The sequence below is a fragment of the Lissotriton helveticus genome, chromosome 12, assembly GCF_964261635.1.
Source record: "Lissotriton helveticus chromosome 12, aLisHel1.1, whole genome shotgun sequence".
Classification (NCBI taxonomy): Eukaryota; Metazoa; Chordata; class Amphibia; order Caudata; family Salamandridae; genus Lissotriton; species Lissotriton helveticus.
The window spans coordinates 765,266,003-765,281,920 of NC_136073.1; the positions used below are offsets into that span (position 1 = coordinate 765,266,003).

The 15,918-nt window shown below is 42.4% G+C and overlaps 1 protein-coding gene across 1 annotated transcript in view; it reads left to right on the forward strand.

Annotated features, from left to right (window-relative positions):
• The window catches only part of PEX19 (peroxisomal biogenesis factor 19), a 73,546-nt gene extending 57,872 nt beyond the window's left edge, over positions 1-15,674 (forward strand). The window contains exon 8 of the mRNA XM_078670128.1: positions 13,025-15,674. Coding sequence (XP_078526254.1) covers positions 13,025-13,108 — 84 coding nt within the window. The 3' untranslated portion in view covers positions 13,109-15,674. The remainder of the gene's footprint in view (positions 1-13,024) is intronic.
• Positions 15,675-15,918: the final 244 nt, after the last annotated feature.

Genomic DNA, 15,918 nt, shown 5'->3' on the forward strand with positions numbered 1-15,918 from the left:
TGCTTTGGTTGGGTCATTAGGATCAAGCAGTTGCGTTCCTTTCTATAAACCACATATGTTCCAATTGACATGTTGCAACTCTTAAAAATAATAATGGATTGAAAACTCCATTTCATCCTTCAATAGATTTCTGCCTTTAACTGCTGTGGACAGTAATGACTAACGCTCATCTAACTTTGTTTATAAGTTTGATCAATGATATGACAAAGTTACTTAGGAGTCATCCAAATGTAGTTTTATATCCTCTACTCAATTCCCAAATGGATCATGTATAAGCCACATTTGATAACCATGCAAGATTATTTTCTTGAAAAGTGGCTGGTATTAAGCTAAAATGAAAAACAGAGAATGGCTTAACGTTTATTACAGCTTTTCATGTTCTAGTTAAAGAAACTTGAGCTCCCAATTTCCCATATATTGATGGCTATTCCACCTGTGCCATTCTAAACCTTTCATCCTCTTTGGGCAAGGCCACTGGTCTGAATTTCAATGTGGTCATCGTCATTCCTGAATTGTGAGGTTGTAAGCTGCTGGATTGTCTAACGTTAAAGCTGTTGTTATTTTTGTTAATCATGGTTCGATGTTTTACTCTAATTTTTATATTGATAATTCTAACCACTCAAATTGCCACAGTATTTCTGAGCTCTTGAAAGCTATCACAAGTAGTCTGTCTATTAAAATGCCTTGTTCTGATCAGGGGCCGTCTGGTATTTTGGTGGGGAACTTTAATATTAAATTGGGACATATTACTTCTACTCTCGTTCCTAGGTGAGAAGAACTTTTGAAGTCACAAATTACTCAATATCTACACAAAGGGAAGCCTTACTTGAGCTTTTGGCCAAGTTTAATAAGTGCAATAATTTGTTTAATCTCAAATTGTATTCCAGCTTTTAAATCTGTGATGTCGAAAGTGTTATTGATTATACCTTTGTCATCGCCAATATGAATGAATTTATTATATACATTGTTCGGTACTGGTTACTCACTTTTAAGTGATTATAATCCCCTTTTTTTGGCTCAGATTAATGGCTTAATAGGACATCATAATGCCCAGGGTATTGCTATTGAAAATGGAAAAAGATTGAAACGGGATTTAATCAACCCTGAAGACCTTATAAGTGATTTATTTAGGCTCCAACACAATGATGTGGAAAACCTGCATACTGGAAGAAAGTAAACATAATTGCTTCTTGGAAGCTTTTCTTATGATTTGTGGATGTTGTTAATGATTTAAGAGTGAAGAGCAGGAGTCCAATTCCTGGGAAAACACACACGTGGTTTGATGGCACCTGTTCTAGACACCTCTGACTTGCATTCAGCTTTAAAACTCACTTCTTGTAGCACAGAGGAAGTTGCATGATGTGGAAGTTGTTAAACAATGGCAATAAAGTGATAATGGGAGAAATTTGGGGGGATATCTTGGAGTGATGTATGTACTGCAAGTATGTGTAATGATTAATATTTCTGGAAAGTGATCAGTGCCCCTTTTTTGATCCTGTTTGTGCCACTAGACTTAACTTTCTCATTACTGTCAGTAGTTGGGTTGACCATTTCAGTGAGCTCTATTGTTCCAACTTAGTACCAAAAGTGCTAATAATCATTGAAAGGGGTGGGGGAGAGAATGTTATTTGGTGTCCAGATTATAAAAGCCATAGATGGGAGCCTTAGCAGCAAGGTGCTGGACCCCAAGAGGTTTCCTGCGGATCTCTTTAAGAACAATACTGCACTTTCTGGCCCTACTATCACCAATGTACTGAATGCAGCTGTTAATTAATTCTTTGGCCTAAAACCTGTCCTGAGTCAATAATTGTCCTGAGGTTTAAAAAGGGGTCGAGAAGCACCCAAATGCAACCTCCCGCTTTCCTTGATTGGCACTATTGTATAATTTATCCAACAGCGTCCTCATGGACAGACTAGTCACTTGGGTGAAGAAGAAAAACATTTTAGCCCCAGTATGGTTTTAGCGAAGGGCTTAGAATAACTGAGCAGTGTCTTAAATTATATATCTTAATTGCATTGCTGGGTGTACTGTAGGAGGTTGGGAGAAGGAGGATGGAATGGTCCTTTATTGGAGTGACCCTGTTGGTGGTCAAATGAGACATTGCACGTAACTGGAAGTCTCAGGTGCCCTCCCAACCCCCTCCCTCCCCCACAAGAATGCGCACAGAAGCATGACAAGATCTGGGCCATGTGGTGGGAACATCATGGGTTGGATGGATGATCCGGGTATACCTCATCTGATGTGTTTACCTCGTAGACATCTCTGAAAAACAATAACATTTGGTTATTAAAAAATTATATATCTAAATAAATCCGTCACTAAAAAGATTTTCACATTTAGCCGTCATGAACCTAAGCTTGGCCATTGACTGTGTCCAGGTGCTAAGCTTTGGTTCATCTTGGTGTTAATGGATATTGATAAAGACGACATAGATTTTTTTTTTTACAGCATCTCTACCTGGATTTTTCTGCTGGAGTATGATATGAAATCAATGGGGAATACTCTGGCTGTTTTAAATGAGCCAGAGGGGTTCAACAAGGTTGTTTCCTGCCTCACTCCTCTTCTTACTCCATACCAGTGGCCTGGAGCAGCATCCGACCAGTTTAAATCCGTATGCCCCAAAAATTAGTAACCAAGATATCCAGTTGCTGTTCTAAGCAGATGATGATGTACTTGTGTCAAGGACATCAGTTGGTCCTCAGAAACATTTGATGGGCAGCGTCCCGTTTATTTACATCTATAAACTAATTCTGCTAAGACCCATCTCCTTAGGCTGCGCTCCAGAAGATCTTTAAAATCCAGAGGCTTGTATTGCTCAAAATCATACAATAGGCAAGATTACGGCGTTTAGCTATCTTGAGCTTACCTTTAACAATTTAGTTGTTGCAAATGAGAAAACTTCAGTTTTTGCAGACCCAAGCTGCAATCAATAATTTTGCTTCAAAAACGGATGATAAACTGTTGAATTGTCTAATTGATATCTTCAATTCAAAAATTCTTTATTTCGGCCATTTGAGGCCATAAAAGAGCAGTAATAAATACATAATACAGAGGAAATAATTATAAAATTCATTGCATAGACACCATAGAATTCATTACATGCATAGAAAACGTTTTTACAGTATAAAAAGGATCAAGGTGTTTTATGCTTAACATTCAATATCTTCTAGTTGACGCCTCTTTATCCACATAGCTAATAAATACTTGGAAAGTGCAAATACGATAAGACTTTAAGTATCTGTCTTTAGAATTCTAAAAGCATGTGAACAAATTCTAACACCTAATTTTCTGCAAAGTGGTACAAGCCAATACTTCCTGGACTTAGTATAAGCGGGGCAGAAGAGGAGGCCATGGAGTTCGTCCTCTACATCACTACTGCAACCCGGACAAGACTTGTTGGTAGCATTGGACCATTTGCTTGTGAAAGCTTTGATTGGTAAGGTGCCATATCGCCATTGAATAAAAAGTTTCCTCTCTAAAATTGGAAAAACGACATCCATAAAATCCTCGAACAAATAAGAATTTTTGAAAGCTAAAAAAGAATCGGTCAGAGAGCCAACATTAGGGGTGCAGAGATAAAAGTTCAGTTTCTTTTCCTTGTAGATACCTCAAGACAGCCCCTTTCCGGATTATCCCACATTTCAGGCAGGCCTAAGCTTAAAAATTCCCGCTTTATAAACGCCAGCCAGGGAATTTTGGCTGCACCATTGAGAGTTAGGATCTGCTTCAGCTCTTGCCTGTAATGGAGCAGATCTGTTGTTACCCATATCCGGCGCCAAAACCTTAGCGGTTTCAGAGCTAACTCATCTTCAATAGAAGTCAGTCCCAAGTCTAGCCTGAGGGGAAGAAGCGGGGTACTTTGGGGGAGAGTCAGCAAACGTCTAATAAATTTTGATTCAATCTTGGCAATCTCTGCCCCGTGAGAGTGTCCCCACAGCTCTCCGCCATTGAGAGATGCAGCCCTTGCTTGGGTCTTGTAGATCTCTAGGGCAGGGCTCACTGGCTTAAGAGTTGATGTGTTTGAAATTTTGGAGATGACACCCACCAACTGTGATAGTTTAAGTTGGGATTTTACTTGTTGAGGTCCCCAGGAAAGATTTTCATGGAGTGTGACCCCAAGATATTGAAATATAGTGACCCTTTCCAACCTCACACTGCCCAGAGTCGGATTAGAATGTGTAGATGCTGAAGGATTAAATATCATGAATTTTGTTTTATCGGCATTTATCTCAAGACCGCGGCTTCCACAGAAGTCCCCAAAACCGTTCAAAATTCGTTGGATCCCCATTGGGGATTTGGAAAGCAGGAGGGTATCATCGGCGAACATAATCGCCGGAACCCTCCTGCCAGCCAACCTTGGTGCGTCGTTGTTGGGGACATTATCCAGATGGGAGATTACCCCATTTACATAGAGGCAAAACAGGGTCGGGGCCAAAACACAGCCCTGACTCACCCCTCTCTCGACCGGAAACCTTGATGACAATGCCCCATTCCTCCCGCATCTGACCTGGGCAAAGTTACCCTCATGCAATCTCATCAGTACATCCAGAATTCCGGGCGGAACGCCCAAATCCTGGAGGACCCCCCACAATTTTCCCCGTGGCACTAGATCGAAAGCGGACCGGAGGTCCACAAACACCATGTAGAGGCTGCCACCCTCAATCTTTTCCGTTTTCCAATACAGGAGAATCAGGCGAAAGATCTGATCCACGGTGGATGTGTTCCTCCGGAACCCTGCCTGAAGCGGACTTAGTACTTCATGGTCCTCCATCCATGCCAGTAGATGGTCGAGGACAAGCCGCACACATTTTTGGGGGGGGGGACGTCGATAAGACTAATAGGCCTGTAGTTGGCTGAGAGCAGAGGTGAACCCTTCTTATAAATTGGCACTATCTCTGCTCCCAGCCAAGTGGAAGGAACCTCCATACCCCTCAAGATTGCATTAAAAACGATAAGCAGATAGGGGGTCCAGATCCCTGGTTGGTGCCTAAATAGGTCCCCAGGGAGTTTATCAAGTCCCGGGGCCTTACCCACTGCAAGTTTTCCTATTGCGTGGGACAACTCCCCCAATGTGAACTCTAAAACCTCATGCTCAATATTTAAAAGTAGAGGTGCTGCTGTATTATCCTCTGCAGGTTCAATTGAGTATAAGGTTTAAAATGAGATTTCCAGACTGAGGCATCAATGTTGGGCTCTATTGCTGATTTTGGTTCCCCCGAGCCTATATTTACTAGTGACCAGAATCTGCGGGCGCCCCTAGTTTCCAGAGCAGTGGTTAAGTTAGACCACCTATCCAAATCCCACTCGCTCCTTGCATGAGCCATTACTTTTTTATAATGCAGTCTGAGTTCACGAATTCTAGTTTCATTTGTCCCAGACTTGACTGCCTCAATCAGCTCGGACTTGAGCTTTCTGCAGGCTGGGTTGTACCAGGATGAAACTAGTGTTCTCTTTTTCCTGGTTGGACCCTGGGGATTAAAAACCTCTTGTAGGCAGGAAACTAAATCCAAGTGGACGTGCCGCAGATCCATATTAAAATCTGGGGATATTGGCTGGGTAATTAAGTTATCTACCTGCAGGAGTCGATGGAGAACCAAATTGTACAGTTTAGCTAGTTCATCCTGGGAATCTGCTATTTTACCCCACTTTACCCTGCGTCTGTTATATGAAAGTATCAGCCCTTCACCTGGGTCAGCCATTCCTGAGTTCGAAATTTCCTTCAGTCCTGGGAAAACCATCTCCAGGCAGAGGGCATTGTGGTCACTATCGACCCTGGGGATTACTCTAAAGTCAATAACCCTAGACCACATCCTTGTTTCCACCATGATGTAGTCAAGGCGAGATTCATGGCCCCTCTTGTTATAGGTGCACATCGATGGAGTGTCAGAGGGTGTGCGCCCATTGCAGGCCCTCAAGGAATTATTTAAAATAAGGGCCATGATCTGAATCGCCTGGGGGGACCAGGACTTTGGGCATGGGGATTGGCATGGTGGAATGGCTCAATAGTCATCCTCGCCCATAAGAGCACCCTCACTCGTTCCTAAAAGGGGCTCAAAGTGACAATTTACATCTCCTGCTCCCAAAAGAAAAACATCATTCAGCAGTATGCTCAAAAAAAGGGATAGGTCATCAATAGTGACCGATTCGGATGCCGGACTTACAGGGTGTGTATAAACGTTCGCTATGGCTAGGTTAAAGGAGTTTGGCCACTTCAGGAGTATACACTGGATGTCTTCAGAGTGAGTGGCCATAGTCTCTGCCGTGCAACCCAAATGAGTAGCTACCCAGGCAGCAAGGCCGCCTGACGGTCGACCTTTCCCTCCCCACCTAGCAGGTACATGGAATGTGGCGAATCCCGCTCTAGAGTGTTCATCCCTGGCCCAGGTCTCTTGAAAAAGGCAAACATCATGTTGGTCCGCCAAGGATCCCCACTCTACGCAGTTTAAATTGTGCGAAAGACCCGCCACATTCCAGGATAGAAGTTTCAGCGTCTTCAGTTGTATCAAAGGGTTTGGGAAGACCACACTGGCCAATGGCAGTTCAACGCCAGTGGCTGTTTGAGGAGGGAGAGCCATGCATGGAGGAGCTGTACTCACCAAACCATCAATAGCCACATCCATGTTAGGAAGTGCATCTTAAGTATCAGCCAACTTGAAAACAACTTCTGATACAAGTTATTGGGGCATGCACAGAATACTACAACTTTTGTTTGTCACATTGAGAGTTGGGTATTACATATTTGGAAGATAATTCACAGTGAACTCCTTTACTACTCTGGATTTCACTCTGATGTAAGCCGGAAACTGAATTAAACCATAACATTGTTAAGAACTGTTTAACGCTTGATGGTTTTTCCAAAATACTATTTTATAAATATGTAAGAAAACTTTGCTTTGATCTGGGAAGACTCAAAATGTTTACACATCCGTAAAGACCTGGCCACATTTTGTTTTGCGATAAATGCATTAAATCTTCTGTTAGGTCACATCTGTTGTTATAAATTAGACCTGGTTTGGAGACTTACTTGTCTTTTGTTTCTGCTCCCATGATTGATGGTTATTAACTAGATAAAGTTGGGCTCTTTACATATTCTTTTGTCAATCCGTATAGGATGGATACAATTTGATGATTACAATCTTTGCCAGTGATCATTTATCTTTTTTAAACACCAATGCACTTTATATTTGTTTTGTAGATTTTACAAATCGATGTGTATGAGTTAGTCCTTTCCATTGTTGGGATCACATGGCTTCACTAGCTGTAGACCAGCTTTTCTTATTCTACAATTACTAGATAATCCTTTTGAATGTTGATTTGTACTTTAGGTCACTTTAACTTCTGCTGTCATGGTTGATGGTTATGTTTTTTACTGAATAATCTTTACTGGAACAAAAGTATTTAGTGGCATGAAAACACTTCACATTGCCTTTGAATGTGACTTGCTGACTTTTGACCTATGCCCAGTATAGATTTTGGTAGAGCTGCTGCTCTAGGCTAGTTAACAGCCTGCTCTAGTTAATGGGAGTTCTGATTGGATTGTGAAGCAGAGGATCTGGAAACCCATCTGGCAGAGCTTATAGGAGGTCTAACGTTAGGCTTCTGTCTAAAATGGCCTAGCACAACATTAGCAAAATGTTGCTGGCCCCTCTCTAATCCCATGCCAATGTTTTAAAGACTGTGTGCCAGAGCTAGTTGGGAGCAGGGTGAAACTGAAGATGCGAACTAACCCCAGACACCTTTCCAGACCCGTCACAAATAACTGAGAGATGGAGATACGTGATGGTACCAATACAACAGGAGTTTGATGTGAAAGGCACTTTATCAAAAATATTTCATCCAGTGTTTGACAGATGGCAAATAATGCTTTTTTTTAATGCTATGATGTCCTGCTACTCGTTGCAAGAGAGCTGCATCTTCTTTGAAATAGGTTTGAATGATTGAACTCCTGAAAATGTCTGAACTGATGCAGTAGACGTCTGAGGGACTCCAGAAGAAGCATCCCTTGTTCAACAAAACCAAACTTAGTTACAATAAGCCTCATGTCTATAGACATAAAAAGTAACTACTATAATCTGTGTTCCCAACACCCCTTCCATTTATACAGCATCTCACACATGTACATAGGGGCATTACCTGCTCTTATTTTGGCTACCTCTTCTTGCTTAAGACTTCTTTCTCTCCTACTAGCGTTTTTCACATGCCTCCCATTTGGGTGTGTTGACCATTTCCTAAATCTGGACTGTAAGACCTAAAACTCTTCTTTAATTGAGATGGTTTGTGGTGGTAGCCGGCTGGACAGTCACATTAACCACGGTGAACTGAGGACTGCAAAGCGGGAATAACCGGATTTAAGGTGGTAACTGCATCCTTTGCAAAAGTCCTCTTGCCCTGCAGCTGTCTTTGCTATGCAGTGCATAGATGTACTACAGGGTTTCTGTGGGTACAGTTATTTTCTGAATAGCACAGCTCCCCTCCCGATCCCTGAGTCCAGTATTAAAAGCTTGGGAATGTGGCTGGAGGATACCCTAACTATGGACGTCCAGGCCACAAAAACCACTGCCAGTTGTTTTGGAATACTGAGAATTCTGCGCAAGATTCTGCCCTCGCTTCTCCAGACCTCTCGACGAGTGGTGGTTCAGGCACTTGTCCTCTCTTGTCTGGACTATGGTAAGTCTTTGTATTTGGGGTCTCCCAAAGGAGTTACCTGGAAATTTAAGGTTGCGCAAAATGCGGCTGCACGTTAATTGCTTGGAACTCCCAGATCACAGTCAGACAGGGACATGGAAAACTCCACTGGCTCCCAATTGCGCAAAAAGTGGATATAAATCGTTGTGCATTGTCCACTGTGCTTTACAAGGCAGGGGAACGTCCATTTTATGTCTGCTGGTCATCCCTTACAACTCCAATAGATCACTTCGGTCGTCGAATTTCCACCTGGCTTCCACAAGAGCTAGAAGGGGTGGTCGGTCCTTCAGCTTTAATGTTGCAAAGTTCTGGAACTCTCATCCCCTGACCATTCAAACTATAGAAAATTAGCTACATTTCCAAAAAGTGATTAAAACCTGACTTTTTAAGCGTTCTTTGTGCTTCAGGGTGGTGCTACCTCTTGTTTCAGTGCTGGGATGCCTTTGAGTCACTATGTGCTCTACAATTAATAAATAGAAATGAAAATTGTCGTTATGTGTTGCTGAGGGCATTTACAGTATGCTTAAAATGTAAGTGCGAATCTATGGGGGTTCATTGTGCATAGATGTTATTGAAGAGTTGTTAGTGTTGTATTAGTTCCCTTGCATATTTAGCTCCCACTGCTCTGGTAAACAACACAAATGATCGTGTACAGGCTCTTTCCTTTGACCTCTAACATTTAAATTTTTTATCCATTTCTACCCGCCCTATATTCACTATTTAGTTGTAATACCCTTCCAACTAAATAGTTGTTGGAACTGCCACAGAGGTTTTCAACATACTGTCTAAATAAAATAATTTAGAAGTGTTGTGGGTTTGGCATTATTATTATAGTAAGTATTCAGGATAGTTAATGGTACGAGTAGGTCTTGGTGTGGCACCGTGACTTTTTTGATACCCATTGTGACATTGCGATTTAAATCTTTGTATAAACGCTATTTGTAGGTACGCAATTTGCATTAGTTTTGGGTGTTTTGACTTTCAGGCTCCTTATTTTTACGTGTGCTCAGAAAATGTATTCTTCCTTTTGGTACTGCTAGAGCTCAAACCTAGCCACACGAGCATCAGGGCGCTTTACAGACAACCAAGGAAATAAGTTGTTCCAAAAGAAATATTATATCCAGAGTGTAGCAGGTACATTAAAACAGAAACCATAAATTAAGGATCCATCAACATTTGGTACAGCACCTGTAACTAAAGGGATATTCAGTCTAGCTGCAATAACTCTGAAAGAGGCACATTTGGACAGAAACACTAAAAATAGTGGGAGGGAGATGGTCAGCAACATTTAGTCTGTAAGATGTAACCTGAACTGGTTTGAGTTGTTTAATGTTTTGCTGGAATGGGGAAAATGAGTAATAACTTGTACATATGTTATTTGCGTTCATTTTTCGAATGTTATTTCCACATTTGCTCTACTTTTTATGCTTGCATGTATTCCCATTGAAAACTGGTGGTAGGAGCAAGGGGGTGCAATTTCTTCTCGTTTCCGAAGGTGGTGCTAATGCTAAACTGGGCATCCATTTTAGCGGTACAACCAGATTTAAAAGACTCAGCAAGTGTTGATTGTAGGTCACACAGACAGTTTATGAGCTGTCTATTAGAGAAATTTTGTTTACTGTTCGTGGGCTTGGAGCCCTCCCATTACTTACCATTGGTGGGCTTCAAAGCCACTCTCAATTGCTTGCTTCTTGCTGGTCAGTTCTGTGGTCAGCACTTCTCTCTTCTTGCATGTGACCCTCCCATTGAACAGTGCCCAAGTAGTTGTGTCCTTGTACTGCTCGCATTTTTGGAACCTATTATTTTTCTTTTTTGTTGAGCTGCTTTACAGAGTGCATCTTTCCTAGCTGGCTTTGTCATTTGCATGTTGTTTTAGGCTGTCCAGTTTGTCTTCGTCTCTCCCGTGATCTCTAAAAATATAAGAACAACATTTCAAAATCTTCTCATTTGCTGTGCATTCAAAGACAGAGGTCAGATGTGAGCCTTTGTATTCCCAGGGTACTTGGTGTTTACGTTTATTTTTCTGACTTCAAAGAGAACAAATTTATGCGACAATCCCATCCTGCTGAGTACCCATGTGAGAGGACCGGTTGTAGAATATTATATGATCTTTTCTAGCATACAACAAAAATAAACTGTGCAGATATTTCAAATGAGAACAGTAGAAAGCAAGCACATTTTCTTTTGTAATTCAAAAGTGTGGTAATATGATCAAAACAAATCAATATACTTGGTGGTGACATTTCTACACAATATCATTTGTGTGCACTAAAACTGTACGTCTGTGCAAATGTAATGGCCATTTTTGATGGGAAATGTGTTTTCTGTAATGGCATTGTGCTATCACAGCATGCATACTCCACTGCTTCATTCTACAACACTTCATTCTACAACACTTCATTCTACAACACTTCATTCTACAACACTTTGCTGCACTGTATGCCCTGTCACTCCACGCCACAACATTCCACTATAAGACTCTCCCCTCCACTCCTCTCCCCTCCACTGCACTCCCCACCCCACGCCCCTCCACTTCACGTCACTCCACTCCACTCCCCACCCCTCCACTCCACTCCCCACCCCTCCACTCCACTCTACACCCCTCCACTCCACCCCCTCCACTCCACCCCCCTCCACCCCCCCACTCCCCTCCACCCACTCCTCTTCACTCCACGCCCCACCACTCCATGCTCCTCCACTCTATGCCCCTCCCACCCCACCCCACCCCACTACACCCCACCCCACCCTACCCTACCCTACCCTCCCCTACCCTACCCCACCCCACTCTACTCTACCCCACTCTACCCCACTCCGGTAAACCTCACTCCAGTATATAATGCACTCCACTACAATCTACCATTCCAATCAACCATACTCTAATCCACCCAATCTATTCCACTCCATTGTACCACACACCACTCCAATATACCCCACTCTACTTCACTCTAACCGACTCCAATCTACCCCTCTTTACTCCACTCTAATCTACCCCACTCCACCCCACTTCAATATCCAACTCTAATCTACCATACTCCACTCCAATCTAGTCCACTCCACCCCAATCTAGCCCACCCCATCCTGCCCACCCCATCCAGCCCACCCCATCCAGCCCACCCCATCCCTATCTACTCCACTACAATCTACTTCACTTGAGTCTACTGCACTCCACTGTTATCCATCCCACTCCAACATACCCTACTACACTCACTTCAAACTACCCCATTCCAAGCTACCCCACTTCATTCCAATCTGCCCTACTCTAATCCCTCCAGTCTACCTCACTCCACTCACTCGCTCCGCTCCAACCTATCCCACTCCATTCGAACCTATCCCACTCCATTCGAACCTATCCCACTCCATTCGAACCTATCCCACTCCATTCGAACTTATCCCACTCCATTCGAACTTATCCCACTCCATTCGAACTTATCCCACTCCATTCGAACTTATCCCACTCCATTCGAACTTATCCCACTCCATTCGAACTTATCCCACTCCATTCGAACTTATCCCACTCCATTCGAACTTATCCCACTCCATTCCATCCTACCCCACTCCATTCCATCCTACCCCACTCCATTCCATCCTACCCCACTCCATTCCATCCTACCCCACTCCATTCCATCCTACCCCACTCCATTCCATCCTACCCCACTCCATTCCATCCTACCCATCTCCATTCCAACCTACCCATCTCCACTCCAACCTACCCATTTCCACTCCAACCTACCCATGTTCACTCTACCCCTCACTCCACTCCCTGTCTACTGCAATCCACCCGAATTTACCCGACTCCGATCTACCCCACCCCACCCTTCTCCACTCCAATCTACCCCACCCTATCCCACTCCAATCTACCCCAGTCCAATACAATCTGCCTCACTCCTTTCTAAACCAATCTACCCCACTCCACGCTAATCTAAACCAAACTACCCCACGCTACCACAGTCTTCCCCACTACATGCTACTCCAGTGTACCCCATTCCACTCTGCCTCATGCCACTAACGTTTAGCCATGCCAAACAGCAGCCACACTGGTGTACAACATGTCTTAAACACACACTGCCAAAGCCAATAGCTCTAGCATAGGTGAGACTTATTGGCTTTGTTAATGCTTTTTTTATTTACCTTTTTTGGGTGATGGGGGTGGATAATGGTAGTAAGCTGTACGTATTTCATACCAATTAAAAACTGGTTTGCTTAAAATTGCTCTGGCAAACATGAAAGCCTTCAGGGACATCTGCGGTCATTGATTCTCTTTTGCAGCAATATTTTATCGCGATTTCCTCATTTTGCGGCAGATGATACATCTTGTGCACTTTTCTTTTCCCCTTCTAGCCACCGGGTCTGAACTTTGACCTTGATGGATTAAACCTGTCGGAATCACCAAGTGCTGCTAGTGAACAGTGTCTGGTCATGTGACTCACCTGCTGAAGATCCTGAAAATGACGGTTCTTCCTGAGGTGTTGAGGTCTCGCCCAGCAAAATGCAGGCTGCGCGGAGGAGCGATGGATGTTTTACTGCATGCACAGTTCAGTCCTTCAAGGCCATACAAGTGTATGGAGGATTTTCCATTTCAAACTGTGACACTGGGATACTTAGAAAAATGGACTGCTGAATAGCGCCATCACCTTTATTGATACAGCTGTTAATCCTCCATTTGGGGTTTTGTTCCCTCATTTATATCCTGCAATAACTTCTACCAGCAAAGTGTGATGGGCTTGACTGTGTTTGTAAGTTTTGGAGGACTTGATAGACATTTGATTTACAATCTGTGCATGTCCACTGTTTTCACCCACCAAATCCTTGACCGTGTTCTCTCCATTTACCGTGTTCTCTCCATTTGCTGCCCTTTGATGGTTTTACTTTCCTTGATATGTCTTTGCCTGCATTTTTGAAATGCTAACATGTTTTACAATGACTTCATATTTTCTTTAGGACCCTGTGGTACTGGCAAAGGCATACACTAGTAACATATCCTCCCTGAAAACACAAGTGATATCGGAAAAACATATCTAACAATGAGGTGCAGAGTGACCTATTTCCTAGGAAAGTGTATCAAAGGTTCCACAGTAAGTGGGGAGAAAATAGGCAAACTCCAAGAGAGGAGCTTATGTGCGTTGCGTGACTTCCGCTACTTGCCCGTTTGTGTCCTAATGCTCAGCAATTCTGATCACTTCAACAGTGATTGCCAACGCTAGGTCATGAGAATTGAAGAAAAAGAACATTATAGAGACCAGTGTTGACCCTGTTGGTTGGGACGTTGCCGGGGTTTTTTGAAGTGCTGATGATTCAGTTTTAGAGCCATGGGCAGCCATCCACATAAAACCTTTATTAAAATGCACTTTATCTTGCGTTCACCCTGACTGGGTATGGAAATTTCCTTCAGTAGCACAGTGTGACCAATTGATGAGTTGTATCATTTGGTCTGACTGTGGCACTGAAGGAAATGTTGTCAAGATGTTGCTCTGAACAAGGCAAATCACTTATTTTTTTCTCTTTCTAATAAACTATCCCATATCTTGCATACCACAAATACATGCCCTCAGTGTTGCCCACTGTTCAGATATAGTCATTATGAACACTGAGGGGAAAATTGCTTGGTTGTGTAGCTTGCAATAGTTTCACGTAATAAAAATAAAAATGAGTAGGCCTGCCAGCTTTAACATCCGGTGTATTCAAGCTTGAGGTTATGTATAAGCAGTAGGTTTGTTCATACTTATGGCCTTCCTTTCTGTTTTACCAACAACATTTATAGGGATGAAGAAAGATGATCCTGAAAAAAATGCATGACTAGATGATTGTAATGTCAATATTACATAAATCAGCCCTCTCATGTTGTAATACTTCCTTAGTCACTATACAAGACCCACTCTTTCCATTGTAAAGACATGCTCCACCTAGTTTGCAGACTTGTATACATTGTAAAAGTACAGGTACTTAATCCAAACATTAAAGTAGGGGTTGGTGGCTTTTTTTGTCGAGAGAAACTACAAAGTTTGAAGTGGAGCTATATTAACAATGATAGTTGTGCATAGTCGTGGTTTGCCAGTAGTATAGGATATGGAAATGGCATTATTGAAACATTGTTCCTTTTTTGTCCATATTTGTGCCTCTTCTGGTCTTCCTTCCTGAGGGATAGCATTAAGTAGACTACAGTTTACTTCTGGATCCTGAAGTGTATATTCACCCATTAGGAACTTTATTTTATGGAAGTGCCTTAACATCCTACAGTTTTGGGCATGCTCGCAAATCAGCATTTCCTACTCAAAATGACCTCCTAATGCCAGACAAGCTAAATAAAAAATAAAAATCTTCTGCTGGGTGCTGTTAGTTGGAAGTGGAGTGCAATTTTTGGAAATCTGAATGTAAACTTCAGAGCTATCAACTGCTGTACAAGATATCATTGTTGACACTGCCATGATGTGAACCTTTACTGTGAAACACAAGTTATAATAGTCCATGAAGTTAGACCGTTTGTAGGGTAAACTTAAGTCTGTTCATATATGGTCTTGATAGAGCTTGTGCTGTTTGCCTTGTTGAAGGTGTTGGCGCCAGCAATGGCAGGTAGAGGTTGTATTTTGATATTTGACCGAATTGAATGGTAGCATCCATACCAGTACAATCTTTTACAGCACAACTTTGTTGCATCAGTCACCATTTTGAACATGAACATCTGGCTAAAACATAGTGAAGCTGGTGCTTATTATTGGTCGTTAATATGGTTGGAAGCTTAAATGTATTTGAGGACAATATGTTTTTAATACATATGCCCTTGTGGGCTCACATTTAGTGCTTCAGCATTGTTGATGACCACAATTGCGCACCACAGATAGTTTAGAGCCAACAGTGGGGTTTTGGTGACATACTAGTTCTTTTAAGGTTGTTTCAAAGGTGTTTCAGTTTTTATGTGAATAAGTTGTCAATCTGCTATCTGTAACCCTATTAACGGCATTCATTTAGATGATCATAAAACTGTGCTCCGGTTGCTTGTCTCCAATAGTCTTTTTCTTTCTTTCTTCGGAAACAACAATTTCTACAGGTTTGTGCTAGATCAAGTGAAACAAATTTGTAATTTTGTTATGCAACTCAAGAGACTGTTCTTTAGCCAATAAGGTGAAAACATCTGCTGTGTTCATCGTATATTGCCAGCGGGCTGTGCTTATATTCCCTATTCCGTCCAATCTGATCCATTATTTATCAATGTTAGGCTAAAATGTGTGTGCTAATGC